Source organism: Bos javanicus, chromosome 3, assembly GCF_032452875.1.
Source record: "Bos javanicus breed banteng chromosome 3, ARS-OSU_banteng_1.0, whole genome shotgun sequence".
Classification (NCBI taxonomy): Eukaryota; Metazoa; Chordata; class Mammalia; order Artiodactyla; family Bovidae; genus Bos; species Bos javanicus.
Window position 1 is genome coordinate 43592088 of NC_083870.1, and position 27344 is coordinate 43619431.

The window sequence follows — 27344 nt, forward strand, 5'->3', positions numbered from 1 at the left end:
AAGTCTCCACCTTCCATTGCAGGGGGCTTGAGTTCCATCCCTGGCTGGGGAACTAAGATCTCACATGTTCTGTGGTGTGGCCAAAAAAATAAATACATAGGATGACAAACAATAGTAGAAGCTTGGAAAAGCAAAAAGGGGTCTTTTACAGCATTACATAAAATGTTATCAGTATAAATGTAAACCATTAGAACATAAAAACCTTTTATGTTCTAAAGATAAAAAATTTTAAAAGCAAGGAACACTCCACATAGTGAAAGAAACACAGTAAATACAGAAATATATACATTCATTTATTTTTTAAAAGAAACATAGGAAAGATAAACTAGCAACTAATGAAAATTATTACCTATAAGAGGTGGCTAGGAATGGAGTAGAAGCACAGGCATGACAGCTAGGTTACTCTGAGTGTACTTTTTACATAATTTAACTTTGAGCCATGTAAATGCTTCACATTCAAAAACCATAAAAATTTGAAACAAATACAAAATTGAATACAAACATAAATGAAATTAGTTATATCACATTGATAACATAACTATGTAGAGAAAAGAGTACTTTCCATTAACTTTTGAACACTGTACTCTGACTACACTTTCTTAGTGGGCTATTATTCTAAGGACAGAGAACTGCAGAGATCTTAAATTTTATTTTGTATGTTTACCATTAGTAATACTGATATTGTAGTGCTGAAACATAAGCTATAAGTAAAGCATATAAGCAATTATAGGCTTCCCTGGTAGCTCAGCCGGTAAAGAATCTGTCTGCAATGCAGGGGACCCCGGTTCAATTCCTGGGTTGAAAACTCCCCTGGTGAAGGGAATGGCTACCCATTCCAGTATTCCTGCCTGGAGAATCCCATGAACAGAGGAACCCGGACGTCTATAGTCCATGGGGTCACAAAGAGTCGGACACAACTGAGTAACTAAGCACAGCATACAGCACAAGGAAATACATTTTTACTCAAAACCATTATTTGCACTGCAAGAGAAAAGAGAGGAAAATATAAAATAATTAAAAAGCCTGTAATGCTTAATTTTAATTGTAAACATCAATTTGAATTTATGAATTCTTAAAAGTGTTATTTCCTAGCTATGCCCACTGAAATATGGCCCAGAAGCAAATGGGAGTTAAAATTTCATTTCCCCCGAAAAGGAATAGATATTCCCCAGGTTGGGAACATGACGAGTATGAGGCACGTCTGGGACATGTTATACCTGAAGAAAGGAAGAATTCAAAGACTAATGCGGTCAAGTCTAAAAGATACAGAAGCTAGTTTACAGTGACTTACACTGGCTACTGGCTCACAATAGGAACATCAAAAAGAACTATGATGTAACTGACTATAATACATTGAAGAACAAAAACATTGATCTTGAAAAAAAGAGAGAGAGGACTTTGGGAAAAAGGAAGGAGGGAAAATAGTCTTTTTAAAATAGAGAACAAACTAATAAATGTAAAAGAAAATTAGAGAACTAAAAATTTTAAACCATTTTGCACCTCAATGTGATAAACGATTCAATTAAGATCATCAGTTGATGCTAGAGACATTAAATAAAAGGCTGTTAGAAAAAAGAACATTCTCATGGTGCCAAAATATTACCATAAAGAATACTATTACTAAAGGGAGAAAAATGACCTTTACAATGGAAAGATCTGTTAATCATAATCTTAACTGAACAATTATCAATAATGAGACAATCCAGAATTGCGTGTCTTCTGATATGATACAATATAAAACCTATAAGATAATCCATGAAATGCTCTTTCAAAAAACATTTAACCTGAATTTAATCAAACCTATAGACTTCCAGTTCAAAGGAAATGCAAATAAAGAAAACAAATCAAGTATATAGACAGATGAAGGATAATGTCAAGTAATAGATTATTCAAAAAGTCACGACAGGGGAAAAAAAGCCATCAGGGTATGAGGAAGTCTCTTCCAGGCTAAAAGAGACAATCAAATAGAAAGTATGAACCTTAATTGAATAGATCACAAGAAAAACCCTATAAAAGTTCATTTTTGAGACAATTGGAAATATCTGAGTATGAATATAGATGGTACAATCAATTTAATATTTCTTAAGTGTGACAATGGGATTGAATTTAATTAGAAAAAATGTCCTTATTTTAGGAGTAAAGTGTCCTGATAATGCTAGTATGCAAAATGTTAATAATTGTTGAGTTCAGGTGGAAGGCAAATGGGCATACATGATTTCAACTTTTATATACTCAAACATTATTTTTTAATGAGAATTGGAGGAAAATTTCAGAGAAGGCAATGGCACCCCATTCCAGTACTCTTGCCTGGCAAATTCCATGGACGGAAGAGCCTGGTAGGCTGCAGTCCACGGGCTCGCTAGGAGTGGGCTCACTAGGAGTCGGACACGACTGAGCGACTTCACTTTCACTTTCACGCGTTGGAGAAGGAAATGGCAACCCACTCCAGTGTTCTTGCCTGGAGAAACCCAGGGACAGGGGAGCCTAATGGGCTTCCGTCTATGGGGTCGCATAGAGTCGGCCACTACTGAATCGACTTAGCAGCAGCAGCAGAATGAAAATTTAAATAGGAAAAAAAAAAGGTCTTTAACAATGCTTACTTTGTGAGTGCCTAAAGATAACCCAGGGCTTCACTGGTGGCTCAGATGGTAAAGAATTTGCCTGCAATGCAGGATACCGGGGTTCAAAACCTAGTGGAGGTGATGGAATTCCAGTTGAGCTATTTAAAATCCTAAAACATGATGCTGTGAAAGTGCTGCACTCAGTATGTCAGCAAATTTAGAAAATAGCAGTGACCACAGGACTGGAAAAGGTCAGTTTTCATGCCAATCCCAAAGAAACACAATGTCAAAGAATGCTCAACTACCGTACATTTGCACTCATTTCACATGCTAAAAGGTTATACTCAAAATCCTTCAAGTTAGGATTCAGCAGTATGTGAAGAAAGAACTTTCAGATGTACAAGTTAGCTTTAGAAAAGGCAGAGAAACGAGATATCAAATTGCCAACATCCACTGGATCAGAGAAAGCAAGGAAATTCCACAAAAACTTCTGCTTCACTGACTAGTGACAGCCTGAAAGCCTTTGACTGTGGATCACAAGAAACTGTGGAAAATTCCTAAAGAGATGGGAATACCAGACCACCTTATCTGCCTCCTGAGAAGCCTGTATGCTAGTTAAGAAGCAACAGTTAGAACCTTATATGGAACAACAGACTGGTTCAAAATTGGGAAAGGAGTAAGACAAGGCTGTATATTGTCACCCTACTTATTTAACTTATATGCAGAGTACATCGTGCGAAATGCTGTGCTGGGTGAATCACAAACTGGAATCAAGATTGCCCAGAGAAATATCAACAACCTCAAATATGCAGTTGATGCCACTCTAATGACAGAGGGGCTTCCCTGGTTAGAGTCTGCCTGGAACGCGGGAGACCCGGGTTTGATCCTTGGGTCGGGAAGATTCCCCCGGGGAAGGAAATGGCAACCCACTCCAGTACTCTTGCCTGGAGAATCCCATGGACGGAGGAGCCTGGTAGGCTACAGTCCATGGGGTCGCAAAGAGTCGGTCACGACTGAGCAACTTCACTTCACTTTAACGACAGAAAGCAAAGAGAAACTAAAGAGCCTCTTGATGAAAGTGAAAGAGGAGAGTGAAAAAGCTGTATTAAAACTCAACATTCAAAAAACTAAGATCATGGCATCTGGTCCCATCACTTCATGGCAAATAAAAGGTGAAAAGTGGAAGCAGTGACAGATTTTACTTTCTTGGGCTCCAAAATCACTGTGGCTGGTGATGCAGCCATGAAATTAAAATTTGCTTGCTCTTTTGAAGAAAAGCTATGACAAACCTAGACAGCATATTAAAAAGCAGAGACATCACTTTTCTGACAAAAGCCTGTATAGTCAAAGCTATGGTTTTTCCAGTAGTCATGTATGGATGTGAGAGTTGGACCATAAAGAAGGCTGAGTGCCAAAGAATTGATGCTTTTGAACTGTGGTGCTAGAGAAGACTCTTGAGAGTCCCTTGGACAGAAAGGAGATCAAACTAGTCAATTCTAAAGGAAATCAACCATGAATATTCACTGGAAGGACTGATGTTGAAACTTCTATACTTTGGCCACCTGATGCCAAGAGCCAACTCATTGGAAAAGACCCTGATGCTGGGAAAAATGAAGTCGCTCAGTCATGTCTGACTCTTTGTGACCCAATACTGGGAAAGACTGAAGGCAAAAGAAGAGAGTGGCAGAGGATGAGATGGTTAGATAGCATCAGCATCACTGACTCAATGGACATGAATTTGAGCAAACTCCAGGAGATGGTGAAGGACAGGGAAGCCTGGTGCACTGTAGTCCACCAGGCTGCAGAGTTGGACATGACTTAGTAGTGACTGATGAACAACAAAAAGGTAATGGATACAAAGTAATGGAAATTTGGGGCATTGTGTGTGTGTGTATATATATATATATATATATATATAGAGAGAGAGAGAGAGAGAGAGAGAGAGAGAGAGAGAGAGTGTTGTTGTTTAGTCAGTAAGTTGTGTCCAACTCTTTTGCGACCCCATGGACTGCAGCCTACTAGGCTCTTCTGTCCATGGGATTCTTCAGGCAAGTATACTGGAGTGGGTTGCCATTTCTCTCTCCAGGAGATTTTCCCAACCCAGGGATCGGACCTGCTTCTCCTGCATTGACAGGCAGATTCTTAGGGAAGACTATAAAACATCCAAAGCAAGCTTGAGACTTAAAATTTTAGAATTCATAGCAGTATTTTAAAAGTCATAAAATGAAGCATAAACTCACTTGATTTTCTGTAATCCTATCATCACCCAAGAAACATTACTGTTGTTATAATATTTAAAATGTATTGAAGCACCTTGCATATATTAGAAAAAAGCGCTTAGTGTAATTTTTAATGGCTGTATTTACTATCCAAGCAGAATAAAGTAAAATGAAACATAATAAAACTTCAGCCTAAGGAGAAAACTTAAATCCCCAATTATTAGAAATTGTGTTCTTTTATATACAATGTCTTTTAAGAAACAGCAAACACATAAACCCACACCCACAGATTTTGTTTAAAATATATAAGTAAAGTCTGATTTAACACATTTAATTAAACCTTTTAATACTCTATGTTTAAAATACATCTTAACAAGAATGCATTTTCAGATTACCCCAAAACACTGTAACAGCATTCATTATTCTTTTAAATCCTTAGTGAGTTTAATTTTAAAAAAAAGATGAAAGTGTATATCTCAGGTAAACTATTTTCAAAGGAATATCATTACTGTTCATTTTAAAGAAGTTATTTTAACATATCAGAGACCCTAAATAAGTAAACAGAAATAAATGCAAAAATGAAAAAACCTGGTTAGATCTAATGAGGTTTGATACTTAACACCAGTAAAGGATGACTGGAAATGTGGAGCTATCAGTTAACAGTGAAGGTCTATTATGAGCCATCCTAGCAATTGATACCAATTTTATTCTATGAACTCCTCCTCAGAGTAGTGATGCCTAATGGTAATTTAAAATTAGCTCAGGAAACACCCTTCTAGTTGCTAGATGGGATGCTGTTCAATTCAATTGCCAAAAAAGCCAATTAGATCTTAAAAATAAATATATAAATAAAATTAGCTCAAAACTGTACATAAATATACAGCATAGGTTAAAATTTACAAATTTTTAAATTTGTCTTTTAATTATCCCAACATTTAATAAAATTGTCATTAAACATCAGAACTGAAAACTAAATAAAAAATACAAGTGCTACTTAGTACTGTATCTGATTGTTTTTCTACCCTTTAGTCATATGTTCAGAAGCATCTGACAAAATTTCTGAAATTAAAAATGACAATGTGTGTAAGTCTTTATGGGCTTCGCTGGTGGAGCTCATGGTAAAGAACCCACCTACCACTGCAGATGTAAGAGACACAGGTTCGATCGCTAGGTTGGGAGGAATGCTTGGAGGAGGGCATGGCAACCCACTCCAGTATTCTTGCCTGGAGAATCTCACGAACAGAGGAGCCTGGTAAGCTACAGTCCACAGGGTTGCAAGAGTCGGACATGACTGAAGAGACTTAGCATGCAGCATGCACAATCTCTATAAACAATTGTCATTGCTTGTGTCATTCTCATCAATTCAGAAAAATGTATATTAGTGATGAATGGTAAGGAATCTGGTCTTACCCCAAAAAAGTTCTGGCCTACATCCTCAGGAGGTCCCAGTAGGAGAAGTGTCTTTATTATTCATGTTGGGCTCCTCAAATTACATAAGCTAATTTATGCTAACATGAGACTCTGGTATCTGAGGTCTGCTAGTTCTCCAGGGAGGATCAGGGCTGGAGAGTGAGTTCAACTATGTGATCAAAGAATCAATCAAGCATGCCAAATAATAAAACTTTGGTAAAAATATGAAAACCAAAGCATGGGTGAATTTTCCCAGTTGGCAGTACTCTGCATGGAGTATCACAGATTTTAGCTTGGAGTATATATACAACATTGTCCAAGGCTTCACCAGGAATGGACAACTAGAAAGGATGACTAGAATTTAGACCCCTCCTTATCTCTGTCCAGTGTTCTCTTCCTTTGTCTGGTTCTAATTTGTATCCTTTCTCTGGAATAACTATGATTGTGAATATAATAGCTTTCAGTGAGTTCTGTCTTTCCAGTGAATTATTGGACCTAGGTGAATTTGGGAAACCTCTGAATTTATAGTCACCAAGATGCTCTACAATAGTAGAATTTCAAATCTTCGGGATTTGAGGTCAGTTTATTTGCTCTGATATTTTCTCTTCTAGAATGTGTAGGTAATCAATCCTGCTTTGGAAAAAATTCTCTTTAAGAACAATAAAGACAATTATGATTACTAATACTGGTCACTATCTGAATCTGCCGAATAGCAGTGGTATCTATAAGATTTAGATTATGAAACATATTTGCATAGCATAGGATTCAAGAATTTTGATATACTTTCAATAGAAGTATTCCAATACAAATATAAAGATTTTCAGTTGGTGCTTCTCATGTAGTTAGAACTCCACACTTCCATTGCAGGAGGCATAGGTTTGATCCCTGGTTGGGGAACTAAGATCCTGCAAGCCATGCAACACAGCCAAAAAAATAAATTATGAAGAAAACATATACCAATTACTGTAATCTCTTAATTTTGACGCTATCAAAAGAGATAATTTGTTTAAAGCAAAAAGTTTTAGACTGTTATAATCATACAGGTAGAGAAATTCTAACTAGTTTAAATAAGATCCAGTCTTTCACGCTAGAGCAAAGTAAAAAGGAAGAGCACAGTAAAAAGGAAGGTAACCAGAGAGGTAGGAAAGGCCTCAGGGAGTCATTTTTGATATATGGAAAGACTAATTCATGGTTAAGTCAGACACAGGTGAATAGGAAAACAAGGAAATATAGCAAAAAATTTACATAGTTATGAAAATAATCTATTTTCAGAAATCTAGAGAATAGAAAATAACTGGATACCAAAAAATGACAAAGAGAAATTTATCAATTAAAAAGCCATTTAAACAAAAGACCAATTTATACATTCTTTTGAATTATGTCCATAAAAGATTTAAATATACAAATCACAACCCCAAACCCAAAAGAATCTTTTTAAACAAATGAAATACATATAATGACAAATTCGGAATCCAAGTCATTTAAAAAATATTTTAAAAATCACAGTAAATTATATCTTATAATAAGAAAAAAATCAAAATGAGAGTTATATACAATTGTTAAAGTTTCAAAAGTTCAATGATGGAGCAATGGTACCATAATTTCTTTAAATAAATTCTATTTACTAATATTTATACAATATACCTATTTCAATATTCTGATAATGAATTTAAATAGCAAATGTTGAAACAATGAAAACATTGAATTATAGTTATTCTTCAAGCATCCCAATTTTGCCTATGTGTCCAAAATTGTGAATTACAGTAATATCCTCAAGAAAAGCCAGGTATTTGGTAAAGCAAGGCACACAGGACCAGATTTTGATAAAGGTGCTTTTCCTTTGGTCCTATAAGTACTTTAAATATGCTACATATCTGGGAGATTCTTAAGATGACTTTCAATATAGCATAAATAACTTTTATAAACTTTTTATCATGTAGAGCATACATTCACATGTAATTAAATATTATAACAATGAATGCGTAAATACAATGAGTGATGCTAAACCCTGTTTTTAAATACAAAACTCAGATGAGTGACTATACAATGACAATGTTAAAGTTTAATAATCTGATATGTAGGAAAAGTTTATCAGTTCTTACAAATAGTCTTATTATACTAGGTCTACTAAGCACAAAGTCTATTAGTTTCCACTCAGATTCTGTCTCCTTGGAATATAGATTAAATCTCAAATCACCTTTCCTTCTATGAAACTGTGACATTCAATATAAATAGATGTAAACATTCAAGTTTTGCATGTCTAAACTACATTTTCCACTGTAAAAGTAGTCTACGACCTCTCTAAAAATCACTTATTAAAGAATTGGTAATATTACTGTGTTGATTACATCTATATGTTGCATTTCAAGCTTTTCTTCCAAAATACCATAGTTTTAAAGTTTTATAGAACTATCAACTGGCACTCTTCTCCCATGCATTAGCACGTTTCTTTAAAATGAACAAAGTTGTTGACAGATAAATGTAAACTTTAAAAAGTATAAGAATTTAAATAATCAAGGAATCATCATTATAGAAGGTTGACATGATAAGGCTTTTGGAAGTCATCAAAACACACACCACACACAGAAGAAAATGGCATTATGTGTACATATGATGTGATCTAGGAAACAGGTCCACTGTTTCAAATATGGTTATTTCTTTATGAATCAAAAACTATAGACTATACAACCAATTCTCTATTCCAACCTACTAGAAAAGCAAAATATAAATTATGCTTGTCTAATAAAAGTTTGCTTTGAGAATATACTTTAGACTATTTTGCCCATTCTCCAAACTCTTGACTACATTTTATAAACTTTGGAGGGAATCTTGAAAATTGTGTTATTTCGGGGTACCTGAAAATATATTTCCACTATAACTAACATGTCTGATGTCCAATAATTTGCTTGTATCATTTTTTGAAGTGTTAAAATTGGGAGAGACTAAACTTGAATTCACAATTAATGATGAATGCATACCAGATTAATACATAAGTACCCAACACTTCAGTGTAAGCTGAACATAAATCTTTATATTTAGTCTTGAATTCTCTGCATTACAGGTTTTAGATTTCTCTTAGCATTAAGTAGTAAATGTAAATGTGAATGTTGTCAGAGTCTAAAAACACCATTCTCAAATTGTAGTAAAGTTATTTAATAAATACTCTAAAAAGTAGTCACTGAAAAATGTAAGTCAGAGTTCCAGAAAGTTTGCTTGGTACCAATTTGGAATTACCAGCAAATTAATGTAAAAATACTTTGTAATTTTAAGCATTTTAAAAAACTCTATATGGAATATATTAGGCCTGTGTCTTGTTGAGACTAGGTTTGTCTCAGCAAAGTAACACAGCCAGTCCTAATTAGCCGAGACTAGCCAACAGATTGTAACATAGTATTTTCAGCCAAATTTAAACAAAATTCATTAGAATTATATAAAAATATTTATTTTTTACAGTTTTTATACAATTAGAACAAGAGACTTTTTAAAAATACATAATGCATGAAGGAAAAAATAAAGTATAATACTTCTATACACAATAGGTAATTCTGTCTCTAGTCAACAATAAATTAAACCCCTATTTCAATTTTAGAAAGTAATTGTGCCCACCAATTCATTTGATCATTTCTGCTATATTTTCTCTCCCTGAACCATAACTCATGTAATTTGCAATCTCAACTCCAGTGCTAATCAAATGGAAAAGAAATGGAAAATAAACCACTACTATAAAGCAAAGTTGTGGCTCTTTCTTGGCAGCTTTTGTAAGGTCACAAAAAGGGAGTTCAGAATTTGGTTGCCTCTCTCAGACATTTGATCAGAACATTCCTAGGAATGGTGGGTTTATGAGAGGCCTAGAAAGTTCTTCTGAACACTCTGAATTTATAGTTATAGTGCCATTTAAAGTATATCATGGCAATCTGGAATGTCTAAGTCATTCTGGTCTCAATTTATTCATGTCTATACTATTATATATTTGGTTGTTTTGTCATCAGTTATAGATCAGTGAATAAAATGGTCATCTAAAAATGCTCTAGTTGTGTAGAGTATATGCTTTGATAGTTTAAAATTCTCCAAATGGAGACATTAGACAATAATTATTATTTTAAATTATTAAATGAGTATTTAACCCCTTTAAATTACATTTTAAAACTTTAATGGAAATTAACACAGAGAGAAATTTATTTTAAAGTAATAGTAAGGATTTATCCAATTTACAGAAAAGAAATACAATTAAGAGATAAAGAACAAAACTCCATTAATGTAAAAGTCACTGGCTACTATCTAGCACAGGAACAAATGGATTGCATTCAGCAGTTTCAAAGCACTAAAAAGATCTTAAAGTTTAGATGGACAAAACAGATGTGTATATTTCTTTATATTAAATTTAAGTATGAATTTTTTTCTCTGACAGATCAGACCCAGAAAGTTACTTTATCAACTTTTATGCATTTGAACATTTGCAACATATAGCAATCCTTTGTTTAGTAATCTTCTGTATAAATATAAAAATCTGAGATATGTGAAAATGGTTTTCAAATCATACTATTTCTTCACAGCTTTATAGATAATTATAATGTTCAAACTTTGAATATCCATGTTATTTGATATATCTGTACAGAAAGAATAAGATAAAAAACATTTAATAAAATTAAATATATATGATTTGCAAAATTGTTGTCTGACACTTGCTGTGTGCTGTTTCAAAGAGTGCATAGGATATTTCTGCAGCAATCAAAAACATAATATCTTTTAAAAAACTCAAATTTTAAATTTCCTCTAGTAATTATTCTAATCCCTGGAAATGTTCAAGTTTTGATTTTTAGATGCAATAGGCATTTTGTTACATATATGTATATTTTATCCTTAAACTTTTATATTTTCAAACCATTTGAACATTATGATCAGATTCAGCATGATGATTTTCTCTTAGAATCTGTAGAAGTCCTCTGTGCAGCATTAATGTTGAGATTCCCAGTGCACCACTGTGAAAAACCAGGTAAGTTACCACTATGCTTTAGTGGGATTTCCTGCAGGTTTGGGATCATAACCATATAGGAAAGTAGCTGTTATTACAAGGATGGCTCCAAGGAAAAAGACACTAAATAGATGAAGAAAAAATGAAGAAGAGAAAATCAGATTAAAAACAACACAAATTATATTTCTTTACTATAAAACACAAATATAATTTGGGAAAAAATGCTCCAGTAACATGGCTAACAAATACTAAGTGGCTACTAGGTTCCAGATATTCAGCTGGGTGTTTTACATGCATTATCTCATTTAGTTCTCAAACAACTTTATGAAGAAGGACTAGCATTGCCCTCATTTGTTAATATAAGAAGAAACAGGTTTAGAGAATTTAAAAAATTGTCTTAAAGTCCCACAGCTTGAAGCAGAAAATGGGATTCAAACTTGGATATGTCTGACTCTAGAGCCAAACCTGCACTTCCATCCACTGTGCTATATATACTGTAGTCTCCCAAAATAAGTATGTATAAAATGTTGTGTTTCATCTTTTTTTAAAACCTTTTTTAAAAACTGTAGTTAATTTATAATGTTTTGTTAGTTTGGGGTATACAGCAGTTATTCCGTTAGACATGTATGTGTATATAAAGTATTTCAATTTAGTATGCTTTTTGCCTATAATACATTGAAGACTAACAGATTTCGATTTTTTAACAAAATTTGAAAATATGCAGGGAAAACTGCACTCTTTTCAAACCAAAGTTCAGTTTAAAGTCAAAGGTATTAATAAATAAAACTCAGGACTAATTTTTACAGTAGTAGTGTTAGTTGCTCATTCATGTCTGACCATTTGCAACCCCACAGACTGAAGCCCACCAGGCTCCTCTGTCCATGGTATTCTCCAGGCAAGAATACTGGAGTGGACTGCCATTCCCTTCTCTGGAGGATCTTGCCAACTCAGGGACTGAACCCGGGTCTCCTGCATTGCAAGCAGATTCTTTACTATCTGAGCTACAAGGAAGATCAGTTTTTATAGGATGCTTTAAAAAAGGAAATTAGATTAAGTGCAAGAAGACTTGTTTTTTTCTTCATCTATCCACATATATATAATATACCTTATTATAAACTAGAAATGAATAGAAACTGGTACTGGAACTTAAACTGAATATAAACTAGAATATCAATCTTAACTTTTAACGTGTATATTCTTTGAAGTGCTGTTACAGGGATATGAATTAGTCTTGTTTTTATAGTTTTATTAACAGTTATGATTTAAAGGCCCTTCATAATACAGTCCTTGCAGTCTTATCTCCCACACTCCACCCAACCCCCTCCAGGGAACACAACATGCCTTTCGGGACACTGTCTTTGTAGATGTTATTCCTCTGCCTGCAATGTCCCTCCCAAGAAAACTGCTTATTGATAACAACTCAGGTCTAAAGTCTCTAAGACTAACTTCCCCAAGCAAAGTTACTCTATGGTGACACTTTATCACACTATAGTAAATAATATGATATTTACATTCTGCTCCTCTGTTCAACCATGTGTTCCTCACTCATCATTATATTCTAAGAACCTAGCATATATAGGGAGCTTAGTCACTACCTGTTATGATACGTCTAGTGTTGACTTGCTGCAGATGGGCAACTTTTCAAAAGCCTTGAATACAGGTATATGTAGACAATTAAGAGAACATAATACTTCCTACAATGTATCCTAAAGAAAATTACTACCACAGGAATATTTGGTTAACTACTTAGACTCTGACTGAGCACTTTCTTGGTCAATCATAATGAGCTTTTCCTAGCTTTCCAGAAACCTGGAATTGTATAAAATCACATGCTCAGTTGGAAAGTTGTCTGATCCACTTTCTAGGAATCCATTCTATGATATCTCTAACAGGATCTACTAGAATATCTATTACTATCAGGAAACCCCTGCTTTCCCAATCCAGCTATTTTTAGATGGTTTTGAGAGAAAAAAATTTTAAGGAAGAAGCTGCCAGAATTTAACACTTAAAGGATTTGCACCCCCTCTTTCTAATGGATTGTATATGTACTTCCATTGCTGCATTGATCATAGTTATAATTTATTCTGTTTCTCCGATCACTGAGACCTCCTTGAAGATAGAAAATCATATCTTATTCATGCATTCCTATTTCTCTAGGATCTTCTAGTACACTGACAGACACATAGTGGAAACAATAAATTTTTGATAAAAGAATGCTGCTGCTGCTAAGTTGCTTCAGTCGTGTCTGACTCTGTGCTACCTCATAGACCGCAGCCCACCAGGCTTCCCTGTCCCTGGGATTCTCCAGGCAAGAACACTGGAGTGGGTTGCCATTTCCTTCTCCAATGCATGAAAGTGAAAAGTGAAAGTGAAGTCGTTCAATTGTGTTCAACTCTAGCGACCCCATGGACTGCAGCCTACCAGGCTCCTCCGTCCATGGTATTTTCTAGGCAAAAGTACTGGAGTGGGGTGCCATTGCCTTCTCCAAATAAAAGAATAAGCAAGTCTAAATATAAGGATGGTAACACCAATAAGCAAAAAATGAGCACCTAAAAACAGGAAAGGGAATACTGGTGATATGATATCAGTAGAGATGTCCAGCAGCCAGCTGAAAATAGGAATTTACAGTTAAGGTGAAGTTGGGACTTCTTCATAGAGAGGACAGGTTAAGACATGACAGTAGATAAGATGGATAAGAAAGTGAGTGAGAACTGACAGGTTACCAAAAGAAGAATCAGAAAGGCAGGTACAGGGCTCAAGGGTAGTACTGAGAAACCAAAAAACTGTTTCAGTAGGTGAAATGGGGATAACAAAGGAAAATATATTATTACATTCAGAATATAGATCTTTGCATTTATTAGATAATGGAAGTTTTCCACAAAAGTAAAAATACATAAAGATGGAAGGCTTAGCTATCTATTTTAGGAAAAATAACCTGTCTCCTCCATCTAACTTGGTGTCCTATGCATATTCTCAAAACATTCATTCATTCAATAATAACAGTATCATTGTCTTTTCTCCTTTTATCTTCATCCCAACATACTCTACATGCTCCCTCAGAAACACGGATTTACACATACAAGTAAGCACCTTACTAAAAAAACTCTTTTGTTCCTCTGCTTGTTTACTTGTTCATTTACTTATTTTATTCCCTGCATGATTCAAAGATTTAAAGTTATCACCTTGGCCTTATATGAGGTTTTAATTTTTTTTAAGGTATGCCTTTTTAAGTTACCCTTAAAATCTACAAGTACTAAACATTCTCAAATAATATTAAAGCATGTAATTTCCCCCATTTAATAGGTAGGGAATTTAATGTTGTATTTAGTCACTAAGTCATGTCTGTCTCTTTTTAGACCCCATGCATGGACTGTAGCCCTTAGGGTCCTCTATCTAAGGGATTTCCCAGGCAAGAATACTGGAGAGAGCTGCCATTTCCTTCTCCATGGGATCTTCCGACCCAGGGACTGAATCCATGTCTCCTACATTGCAGGCAGATTCTTTATCGCTGAGCCACCTGGGAAGCCCTTAGGTAGTTTAGGTAGGGAATAAAACATCGTTAAGATAGAGGTGCTAATTATTAGTCTCACTAGTAAGTAATTCATTTCCAAACCAAGCTAAAAACAGCAACACTTTTAAATTCATGCCTCAGAAAAATTACAGATTTCAACACACATGTCCCAGTCCTACTGTTCAAGTTTCTAGAGAAGAACCAAACGATAAATGTTCAACATAAAAATATAACAAGCATATTACATTTTTCTACTACCATATTCCACCCATAATCCTATGTTACTCTTACTAACACAAACGAATTTTACTAACTCTTAAAATTTTAAGATCTTAAACATTCATTCAACAATCAGAGTATCTATTATATGCCAAGTTCTGGCCTTGCTTACTTATCAGATGGTGATAAGACTTTGGAAGACAGAAGGAAAGAATGTTGAAAGAGGGGTTGCTCTTTTTTTAGAGACATCTCTTGATAAAGGGATGTTGGAGCTAAGATCTGAAGACATGAGGGAGTATGCCATGTGAATATGTAGGGGATGAGTATTCCAAGAAGAATAAAGGGCAAATCAGAGCCCATAGCAAAAAGGTTAAAAGAAAAAGAAAAAAAAAAAGGCAAACAAGAGGTAAGTAATGTCAGATGAGGATAGAAAGATAGATAAAAGCCAAACCAAAGAGGCCACTGATGGTGACAACTTTTGAGTGACATGGGAAGCAATCAGAAGGTTCCTGAGTACACTGATTTTGAAAATAATCATTCTGGTTACTGAATGGGGAAAATTCAGAGACATAGGTGAAGAAGCAAGGAGGCAAGTCAGGAGCCTATTTCCTTAATCTAGATGATAAATGAGGGTGACTTGGATCATGGTGATAGCATTAGAGGTTGTAAGAAACAGTCAGACTCTGGCAATATAAAAAAGGAAGCGTTAATAGGATTTGTCTCTGTTTTAGAATGACATGTGAGAGGAGAGTAAAGAGAAGGATGACTTCACTGAGAAAACAAAAATTTTCATACATTTCATTCTCTTATAAAACTATCTATGTCCATATCTATAGACTCTGCCTTCAAAGAAGGATAAATTGTGTTCCTAAGTTAAAAGGCCTAAGCAATTGAAAGAATGAAGGTATGTACAACAAATTGAGAACCCTGACAGAGATGGGGAATGAGTTATCTAGTAGACACCGAAGAGAAAATAGACAAATGGACAATTATATATAAAGGCCTGGAGTTCAAATTTAAATTTGAAGTTATTAGCCTATAAACAGTATTTAAATTCATGAGAATAAAGATCACCAAGGAAGTGAGAGCAGATATAAGCCCAAAGACAAATGAAGACAGTATTCCAAAGTTTAGAAAATGAGAAGATGAAGAGGGAGTGAAATTACAGGAAACTAAGGATGGTATCCTAGAAGCCATTAAAATATAATCTCAGTACCCTGGGATTACAAGTTAATAATTGTAGACCAAATATAACTTTATGTTATATGTTATACTTTATTAATCCTCACTCTGTCTTCTCTCTTGGTATCCATGACACTGCACAGTCCTGGGTCTCCTGCTTCACCCATCATTCTTTTTGCAATTCTCTAGACTATTTTTCTCCCTAAAGAACTTTCTCATGAGCCACCTTTTCAAAGGTGACTCAAATTATCTTATAAACAAATTATCTTCTTCAAGAATGTCACCTCCTTTCCTGGCTTAAGCTATATAAATTCTTAAAATGACTTTATATGACTTAATAATTTTTAAAAATATGACTTTTAACCTTGGGGGAAAGACCACCATTCAGATCTACTGGGGAAATTCTGGCCAGCCAAACTGTATAAAAAACTGTCTAGTGTTAGACTTTCATGCATTTAATTTGAAACCCTTTTAAAAAGGTAGTTAAATGAATCTTACTATATTTCTTTAAAAGCTGTAATAGAACAAAATTTTTCAGATCAGATCATATGAAAGACTCATTTTTCTAAATAAGATCTAAAGAAATAGAAAAGAATACACTACCTGGTTGGTACAAAATCTTGTAGCCAAAAATAAGATATTAGTGTTGATAATATTATGGACAAAGAGGTTGCAAATCCTTTCAAAATGTTATCCGCATACTTAATAACAGCAGCTATTACAAGGCCTCCCAGTGCCTGCAGAAGTTTTAAAAGATTATTTTTAAAAATAGACACATATAAAACTGCTTTTCAAAATACTTTTTTGTCCTATAATCTGATTCCATTAAATAAGTGATTTTTATTAAACATTTTGTAACATATGAGCATCTAGGTTTTGTTCAATAGACTCTCTATTTCAAAAGGTATCGGATAAAATAACTACCAGAAGAATCTGCAGTTTGTTATAATGGAGTTTGACCATATTATGAATAAAATATCTATCCTTATCCAATTTAGTAATTAAACATCAATTCTTCAGACAAATGTGGGAAGATTGAATACTCTGATTAGTGAAATATTATTTTTGATTAAAAATAAAATGTAACTTGATATTTTACTAGCCTTTTAATTGCCTAACTTGGCTTTCTTCCTCAAGTTTCTTCCCATTCTAATCTACCTTTCAAATTGCTGTCAGAGTACTCTTCCTGAAGCACTTTAATCATTCTCTTTAAGAGTATAGAAAGAACTTTCTGCCAAATCCCTCTCAAATTCCAAATTGTAGCTACTTAAATAATGGTTTTACCATATCTCATAGTTTTGTTTTCTACTAAACCCTGGAGAAGGGAATGGCAACCCACTCTAGTACTCTTGCCTGGAGAATTCCATGGACAGAGGAGCCTGGTGGGCTACAGTCTATGGAGTCGCAAAGAGTCAGACATGACTCATTTCATTTCACCAAACTCTACGTATCAACTCCCAAATCTGAGTTACCCACTTTCATTGCACCTCTTCAAATGGTAAAAGCTTTAAGAGAGAAAGTCACAAATTATGCCAATGAGCTCACTATAAATAGATGTTTGAGTCCTGTTATTTCTTGGCAGTGCTCTCATTCTTCTATTTTCTCCCTCATACCAGCTGTACCAAACCTTTTAAATTCTTCTCAAGTCTGTAGTCCCTTCTTAAGGAAAGAGGGCTTTCCTCCTCAACAGGATAAAAGCCATCATAAAATCTTTCTCAAATTTTCTCCGAATTTTCACTTATCCCTATCTCCTTTTCTCTTATCTTAAAAATAGAAGTATCCTTCCTGCTTTCAAAACACAGTTACCCTTTGCTACCTTCTCACCCATCTTCCCTAAGGGACTTTCAGCTTCAAATATCTCTAGAGAAAGGCTGTGAAGGCAGAGACTTGTATCTTCATTTTTGTTTCCTCCAGAGTACTTAAGTATTTTTTGAAGATGAAATTACTCAACCCTTGAATAATTTCAAGTTATAAACTGAGGTTATTTGATAGGGATACTCCAATATGTAATGAATATTAAACTTTTAAACTGTTACAGATTTAAATATCTAGATCTGCTTCTTGAGCTTGAATGAACTGACTTTAGACTTCCTGTGAAATGATTAGAACTGTAGAAAAATTAAAAGTTATATTTGTCCTCAGCTTTAACTCTTTTATTATTCTTAATCTTGCATTTTCATTATGTTAAATTTAAATACCATAAAGTTTACATTACGGCATTTAGATCAGTCCTATTTTAACTTCCCTGAATAAACTAGATATAATGAGAGTACTAACAGGAGAAGCCCTTTTTCCTCCTATCAGTACATCATAGCTATTTTGATTTTCTATGTTAAAATAAAACTTACTAGCATAAATACAAGAATTTAAATGCTTTACCTGAAGAACAACAACTATCCAGGTCAGTTGGTTATATCCCTGAAAAAACCCATTCTTTGATACCAGTTCTCCATCATAAACATATACACCCATTAATCCAAATATACTCCCAAAGAAACCTTAAAAAAAAAAAAGTAAAGTCTATGTTATATGTCCTTTGGTTTGTCAGGAGAGAGATTTTTCCATTAACATTACCAATAATTTTAAACTTTTCCATTTTGATAAAATTTGATTAAAAGTTTTTTTAGTGGTATAATTATATAAACTTAGAAAAAATATACTTAGTACTATATTATGACTAAGAAAAAGACATGGGAATGTAAAACAGAACAGATTACCAGCTTTGGGGCACTGAAAAAATAGAGTGTATACATTACAGGACTGTATGGATACCCCATTCAAATATTTGTAAAATGTGCACTTTTGTATATTTCATTGTATCTTCCTATTGCTAGATCTACATTTTCATATATTCACATTCATATATGCAGATATAATAACTCAGGTATGTGGTATGGCATTTTTTTTTAATTAGAAATTTTGGATGTATGATAAGTAATATCCAAAAAGTTAGAAAAGAAACAGTCAGCCACAGGCAACATCAGAAGGTTGTTACTGAAGTCTCACCATTAGGGAAAAGTCAGCTCAGTGAGAGAAGGAAATGTGTCTTGTTCACTGCTGAATCCCTTACTTCTACCACAGAGCTTATGGTAGACTTATCCCTTATGACTACTGGAACTAAGATTTCCTGGAGCAATCCTAAACTATGAATAAAGAAATGGTTATACTACAGGAGTCACCTCTTTAGGGGAAATTCTCTGGTAACATACGCAAAGAGTGCATGGTAAAGCAAATTTCTAAATAAAGTCACAACTAATCAAAGTATTCCACGATGAAAAAGGAACCAAAAGGGATGTGAAATGTTCTTTCTAAAATTTTATTTGCAACAACAAGCAGTTTTTATAAGGTTTATTTAATTAAAGATACATAGAAATCTTTAAATATAACAATATAATCACTTTAAAAGTAATGTTAGAAAACATTTAAAACTTACCAAGTTGAATGTTTCTTATCCACACTGATTGTTTGGTTTCTTTTAAGATTTTCTCAAAGTAAACCCCAGCAAAGCCACTGGAAAAACATGCTGTGAGAACTGCCATGAGGCCTACAAATTGTGAGCCAGCTGAAAGTTCCTTAGAATTAAGCTCTTGAGAATCTGAGGGCCACTGAACAAAAAGAAACAACACAAGTTTAATTCCTATAATATTTTACCAAATACATATTTAGAGCCCACTCTTAGACCTTAAGGTAAAAATGCAACCATTTCCATTCCTGGGGATTACAGAGGAGAGCTTTTGAAAAAACCTTAGAATCATTTTTTTTTCCCATAGTGATATTGCCTTTACAATCTATAATTTTAAAAATACCCTAAAAAAAAGAGCTGCTGTTGCTGCAGTTTAGTCACTAAGTTGTGTTCGACTCTTTGCAACCCCATGGACTGCAGCCCGCCAGGCTGCTCTGTCCATGGGATTTTCCAGGCAAGAATACTGAATGAGTTGCCATTTTCTTCTCCATAAAAAAGAGAGAATGAATAAATGCACAGATGCACAAAATAGCCTCTACAAGCAGATCAGTTATAGAAATTCAGAGTGTGAAGTATTGGAGCAGCAAAAATAAGTCCAGAGTGGTTGCTATATTATGGAAGGTCCATATCAAGCTAATCATTCTGAGCTTTATTCTGTAGATCAGCATTCCTAAAACTTCACTTATTTCTCTATCCTTCTCATGGTTTTTGCCTACCTGAACTATTAGTTACTTGATTTTTTAAAATACCTCACTTTTAAAAATTGAATACCAACTACTTTACCTTAAGTAGGACTATGAAAATATGGGTTTGATATGCCAATTATATTTCAGTAATACTCAGTTAATATCAGGAATATTTATTGAAAATATACAATACATACCACACTCTAAGGAAACTGACTGTGGGGAGAGGGAAGGAGGACTTTGGATAGCAGGAATTTGACATGATTAGATTTATTTTTAGATAGCCCACAGTGGTGAATAAGTGGAGGCTGAATTTTCGGTGATGGTAAAAAACAAAACAAAACCATCAATTAGGATTTGCTGCAAAAGATTACTTGAGAAACAAAGAAGTCATGAAATGGGGAAATGTTAGTAGAGACAGACAAGGACAGAATCAAGAAGTATTAGAAAATAGTCACAAAGTCTTAGTGATTGGATGTATAGGCTGAAGGAAGACTCTAGGACAACTCTCAGGCTAGGTAAAGAATGCCTGGAAAAAAATAGAAATAAAGAACAGGTTTGGTGGGGGAAAGGTAAAGTTTAGTTTTGGATACACTTGGTTTATAAGGCCTACTGAAGTGAAAAGTGAACCTGTTAGTGGCTCAGTCATGTCCAACTCTTTGCGACTCCATGGACTGTAGCCTGCCAAGCTCCTCTGTCCATGGAATTCTCCAGGCAAGAGTACTGGAGTGGGTAGCCAGTCCCTTCTCCAGGGAATCTTCCTGACCCAGGGATCCAACCCAGGTTTCCTGCATTTCAGGTGGATTCTTTACTGTCTGAGCCACCAGGGAAGCCCACAACCAACCAAAGACGTCCAATGGGCTTTTAGATATACAAATCTGAAACTAGAGGTGATAACCAGAGTTGATGACACAGATCAAGAACCCATCAGCATATGAATTAATAAAAACATCCAGAAAGAATGAAATCTCCAAAAATAAGGACATAATTTAAGAGAAACAATAAGCCTATCAACAACCCCAATCTCTAATGTGTATATGAGGGAAGAGGACCCCCAGAAGGAAACCACTAAGGAACCATTAGAAAGATGTGAAAAGAACCAAGAAGGAGTGTATCAGGGAAGCTGACAGACAATAGGAAGGGAGTGACTGATCTCAAATGATCCGATACTAAGTAAAAATCAGCTTTGTTTTACAAAGTGTCTTACTTCCCTAAATAGACTATTCACTTCTTTGCCTCAGATTATTTGATTTGATTTGATTTCTTTGTATCATTTATAGTCCCAATGTGGTATCTTCCTCATGGGGAAGCCCTCAAAAACAGTTGTGAGAATAAGCATTAATTTGCATCAACAAAGAACAACCATACTCTCCAAAATGAGATTCTGAAACTGTGATAAAAATGAAAGTTATACTTATCTTGAATAGTTACCTGTACAAAAGCAACTCCTGTCATCAAAATTACTAGGGAGAGCCACTGGTACACACCTAATTTTTTACTAAGCATTGACACAGAAAATAGTGCAGTTGTAAGAATTTTCAACTGATATGTGACCTGAAAAAGAAAACAGCTAATATTATTGTTTGTCTGTTTCTTAGAAGGATTACTAGAAATGTATTTTAGATACCTGATAAGTAGCTGCATCGAGATTTGACAGTGCCACATAGAGTAAATTATTCTGAAGAGTATATATCCCTGATGGAATAGCAAGTTTAAGCGTTTCCATAGGTTTATTAAGAATTTCATCATGTAGTATTCGATTCAGTGCTCTTAGACTACATTCTAGGAAAAAACACGAAATGGACAAAATCAGTAATTAAGTAACTCTGAATCCGTTCCATGTTCTCTCTCAAATCCTTGTTTTCTTCACCTGTAAAAAAAATGGAAATTCAGCTACCTATTAAGATACTTCGAGGTCTACAGACATACCTCAGAGAGGTTGCAGGTTCAGTTCTAGACCACAGCCATAAAGTGAGTATCACAATAAAGTACAGAACTTTTTTGGTTTCTCAGTGCAAATAAAAGTTACGTGCACACTGTATGATAATCTGTTAACTGTGCAATAGGATTATGTCTAAGAAAATCTACATATCTTAATTAAAAAATACTTTATTGCTAAAAAATGCTCATTATCATTTGACAATGCTGGGTTGCCACAAATCTTCAATTTGTAAAAAAACACAATATCTGCAATAAAATAAGGTATGCTGCTGCTGCTGCTAAGTTGCTTCAGTTGTGTCCAACTCTGTGCGACCCCATAGACGGCAGCCCACCAGGCTTCCCCATCCCTGGGATTCTCCTGGTAAGAACACTGGAGTGGGTTGCCACTTCCTTCTCCAATGCATGAAAGTGAAAAGTGAAAGTGAAGTCGCTCAGTCGTGTCCAACACCAGCGATCCCATGGACTACAGCCCACCAGGCTCCTCCATCCATGGGATTTTCCAGGCAAGAGTACTGGAGTGCGGTGCCATTGCCTTCTCCAAAATAAGGTAAATCTATACCTTTAATGATATTAATATTTCAAATGTTAAATCTTAGAAGATAGTGTATTAAGAAGTGCCTTGTCTTTATAATAATATATATCTTTCACTGGGAAATAAATCAAATTGATATGCACACACATATATTTATGATAATAAAAATCTCATAGTATTAATTTGTCAACCAAGTATTCTTACTTTATCATAGCAACATTATAATACCTAGTATTTTATAATACATTCTATCAGTCATTCATGCCAATTAATAATTATGAAGACTTTAATCATAAAATGGTATCGGTTAGGAAGTGGGTTTAGCTCAAACAGCAGAAAACTCAACCAACACTGGCTCAAATCCACAGGGATTTGTCTCACATTACCATGAGTCCAGGTCCAAAGCTGCTACAGCAGCTCAGTAATGACATCAGGGACCTAAGTTTCCTCTCTCTCTCTCTCTCTCTATATATATATATATAAGGTTTTTAATTTCATGCTTTTCATCTATTGTCTACGTGATTTTTACAACAGGTTACCAAATGACTGAGCACCTCTGGTTCTTCCTTTTGGCAACCAAAGAAAAAGAGGAGGAACAGTGGCCTAGCAGGCATCTTCTTCCCTCTCACTGATCAGGGCTGTGTGTTGCATGCCTACCCCATGCTGCAAGGGAGCTGGAAAATCAACCCTTCTCTTTTATATTCTCCACTTTAGAGATAAGAAAGGGGGGAAGGAGTTAACAGTGGACTCTGAGCTAGCCAATCCACAGTATCAATCACAAAAAAAGTCCAAAGAACTTTAAGAGATACATAATCTCCCAAAGAAAGGAGAAAGTCTAAGGAACCCTACCACTCTACCGATAATGACACTTTATAGATGACTCTCTCTCTCAACATAAAATCTGAAAACTTTGATTATGAAAACTGTTTTAAAATGAAAATAACTTTTAAAAATGCTGCTAGATATTCATCCTTTCTTGACTCTAAGATAGTCAAAAAAGTATGTAAGTAGTTAAAAATTACCAAGATTTTTTCTTAGTTTTGGCAGAAAAAAATCTAAAATATTAGCTCATTCTTAAAATTAAATTTTTAAATAATTAATGTTATCACATTTTTCTTATTAGCAGTCTGAGGGTAGTGAAATTGAGTGTTGTGGCTTTAATTTGATTTTTCTCATTGCTAAAGAAGTAGAGCATCTTTTTAAACATTTATTATTTTCTGAATACAAATGAAATCTCTTTTTGTCTCTCCCAGATCGATACACTCCAGTGCAATGGCCAACATGACAGTTTCAAAAGTATACAAAATTTACAAATAACCCAATTCAAAAATGGGCAACAGACTTAAGCAGACATTTCTCTAAAGATACACAAATGGCCAATAAGCAAATGAAAAGGTGCTCAACATTATGAGTCATCAGGGAAATGCAAATCAAAACAACAATGGGATACTACTTCACACCTACTAGAATGGCTGTAATTTTTAAAAAATGGAAAATAATAAGTGCTAGTGAGGATATGGAGAAATTGGAATTCTTATACATTGCTGGTAGGGATCTAAAATGGTGCAGTTGTTGTGGAAAAGTCTCACTGTTCCTCAAAATGTTAAACAGAATTACCATATGACTCAGCCATTCTATCCTGAAGTATATATTCAAAAGAAATGAAAGCAGAGACTTGTGTGTCTAATGCAGGATTATTCATTGTTTATCACAGCATTATTTACAATAGCCAACGAGTGGAACAACTCAAGTGTCCATCAATACAAGAATGGATAAAATGTTACACAGATCTTTTTTCAGTTACAATGGGTTATATTCCAATAAACCCACTATAAGCTGAAAATATCTTAAGTAAAAAATGCATTTAATACACTTAACCTACCAAACATCATAGCTTAGCCTAGACTACCTTAAATGTGCTCAGAACACTTAAACGTTATCCTAATATTGGGCAAAATCATCTAACACAAAGCCTATTTCATAGTAAGTGTTGAATATCTCATGTAACTTATTGAATACTGTACTGAAAGGAAACACAGACTGGTTGTATGGGTAAGAATGGTTGTAAGTGAACTGGTTGTTTATCCTTGAGATTGCGTGTCTGACTGGGAGCTGCAGGTTGCTGTGGCTGCCCAGCACCCTGAGAGTATCGTATCACTGGCCCACAACAAGATCAAAATTCAAAGTATGGTTTCTGCTTAATGCATATCACTTTAATGCCATCATAGGAAATGGCAACCCACTCCAGTATTCATGCCTGGAAAATCCCATGGACAGAGGAGCCTGGTGGGCTAGAGTTCATGGGGTCGCCAAGAGTCAGACATCAGTGAGTGACTGAGCACAGCACAAAGTCAAAAAAATCATTAAGTCGAACCATCATTAAGTTGGGGACCTCCAATGTATATATATATACACACATATACATACAATGGAATACTATTTAGCCATAAAAAGAAATAAATTCTAAGACATGTTACAATATGTGTGTGTGTGTGTGTGTGTATATATATATATATAAAATTAGTCATGGCTGGACTAATCATGCAGCAAATAAAATAAAAAAGCTTAGACTTTAGTAAAAAATTATGACTCCTTTAAATTATTCTTATTCTCAAAATTATTGTAAATGTAAGAAACTATGCTTCATATTTATAGCATTAATCAGGACATAAAATCACAATATAGATTAGAATAAGATACTTTTATTACTAGACTAAAACTATCTTAATAAAATGAAAATTGAAATGTTCTTAATGCAATAGTGTTCCAATGTGTAGTCACCTATATATATATATATATATCATATACATATGCGTACCTATATATATATGTGTATGTATGTATGTGTGGACTGTGTGTGCTAAGTCGCTTCAGTCGTGTCCAACTTTTTGTGACCCCGTGTACCGTAGCCCGCCAGGCTCTTCTGTCCATGGGATTCTCCAGACAAGAATACTGGAGTGGGTTGCCACTTCCTACTCCAGGGGATCTTCCTGACCCAAGGATCGAACCCGAGTGTTTTGTGGGTCCTGTGTTGCAGGCGGATTCTTTACTGCTGAGCCAATAGGGAAGTCTTATATATATGTGTGTGTGTGTGTGTCTATGTATGTATGTATGTATGTATGTGTGTGTGTGTGTGTGTATACATACACATATATATATATATGAATAACTCCAAAACAATTAAATAAACTTCAGTGACTTAAAAAAAACCCCAAAAAACCCTAGATACCTACTGCTATCTTTGTAGACTAATAAAATGCAGGCCATTATCTTCAAAAGTTCAGCAACAACCACAGCTGTAGATGACAGATAACGAGGCCCCTCTTCTTTTAATGTCCTAGAATAACGCATCGTCAGAACCAAACTGGTAGTCTGAAAGACCAAAATTCCTAAAGAAAGGTATTTTAGGTTGGCTGACATTGTTTTATCTTCATTTGCCTGAAAAACAAAATACACAGGGCAAATAAAGTTAGAAAACATAGAAATTAGAAACATTAAAAACCAGTAAGAGATGTCTCATTCCAAAGAAGATAAAAGTGCATTCCACCCTATTTTTCCTGCTAGTTACAACTATAAATCTTGGACCAAAGACAAAGCAACTATAAGGAGACTCTGAAAAGGTGAAAAAATAAGACAAACTGGCTAGAGACTGCAGATCTTGAGAAATGTAGCAGTGAATTCCCTGGAGATTTTTGCCACTCATGTATCTCACCCTGGGTGCTATAGCAGTTCACAACCTGGAACCACCAACAGATGTAGGTCAATAAGAAAAATGCCGTAAGAAAAAGCCCACCGTCTCCAACCGAGGACTGGGAAGACAGCGGTCCTACAGGATGCGACCTCCCCAACTGAGTGCTGTGTAATCTGTGAGCAGAGCTTTGATGACCATCCCTAACGTGCACAAATGACAACAGAGTTGATGGCCCTCCCACCCCCACCAGACACTGTAGCCAAACAGATCATGGGGGCAGAGCTCTGCCAACCACTCCTGCCCTATACAAGGTGAATGGCATTGAAGGTGCAGACCCATCCCTCCCTCTCCAGTGTCTATTTAAGTAGGAACCAAAGTCTCATAACGCTCTAAATGCCCAGGATACAATCCAAAATGAGTGTACTCATCATACTCAAAGACAAAAAAATCTCAACTAGGATAAATAAGGACAATCAACAGGCAACAACACATAGTACAGATGTTGGAATTATCAGTCAAGAATTTTAAAGCCGTCACTACAAAAACGTACCACCAACAAGCAATTTTAAACATTCTTGAAATAATTTTATATCTACATCATTGAAAAAAATAGTACAGAAGTTCTCATGTACACTTCATCCAGTGTCCCCCAAAAATAAAAGAAGCAAAGCTCCAATATTTTTCCTAAAGTAATTTAATATTAACTCTAAGAGACTCACTTTAAATATGAACATACAAACATGTTAAAAAGTAAAAGGAATGGAAAAAGATAAGCCATGATAAAAATAGCTATGAGAAAGTTGGAGGAGTTAGATTAGTATCAGGCAAAACAGATTACATAAGAATTATTTTTAGAATTAAAGGATACTTCATAATGATAAAAGAGTCAACACATCAGGAAGATATTATAAATGTACATGTGCTAACATAGCTTTAAATACATAAAGCTGACAGAAC

General features: G+C 34.8%; 1 protein-coding gene across 5 annotated transcripts in view; it reads right to left on the bottom strand.

The window, feature by feature from the left end:
• Nucleotides 1–272: 272 nt before the first annotated feature.
• The window catches only part of SLC35A3 (solute carrier family 35 member A3), a 52110-nt gene continuing 25038 nt past the window's right edge, over nt 273–27344 (bottom strand). For all 5 annotated transcript variants that reach the window (XM_061411080.1, XM_061411083.1, XM_061411082.1 and 2 more), the window contains exons 2-8: nt 25930–26134; nt 21851–22005; nt 21655–21777; nt 19508–19679; nt 18454–18572; nt 16678–16811; nt 273–11285 (exon numbers count right to left, since the gene is read on the bottom strand). In XM_061411080.1, the coding sequence (XP_061267064.1) occupies nt 11195–11285; nt 16678–16811; nt 18454–18572; nt 19508–19679; nt 21655–21777; nt 21851–22005; nt 25930–26134 (999 nt within the window). In that variant the 3' untranslated portion in view covers nt 273–11194. The remainder of the gene's footprint in view (nt 11286–16677; nt 16812–18453; nt 18573–19507; nt 19680–21654; nt 21778–21850; nt 22006–25929; nt 26135–27344) is intronic.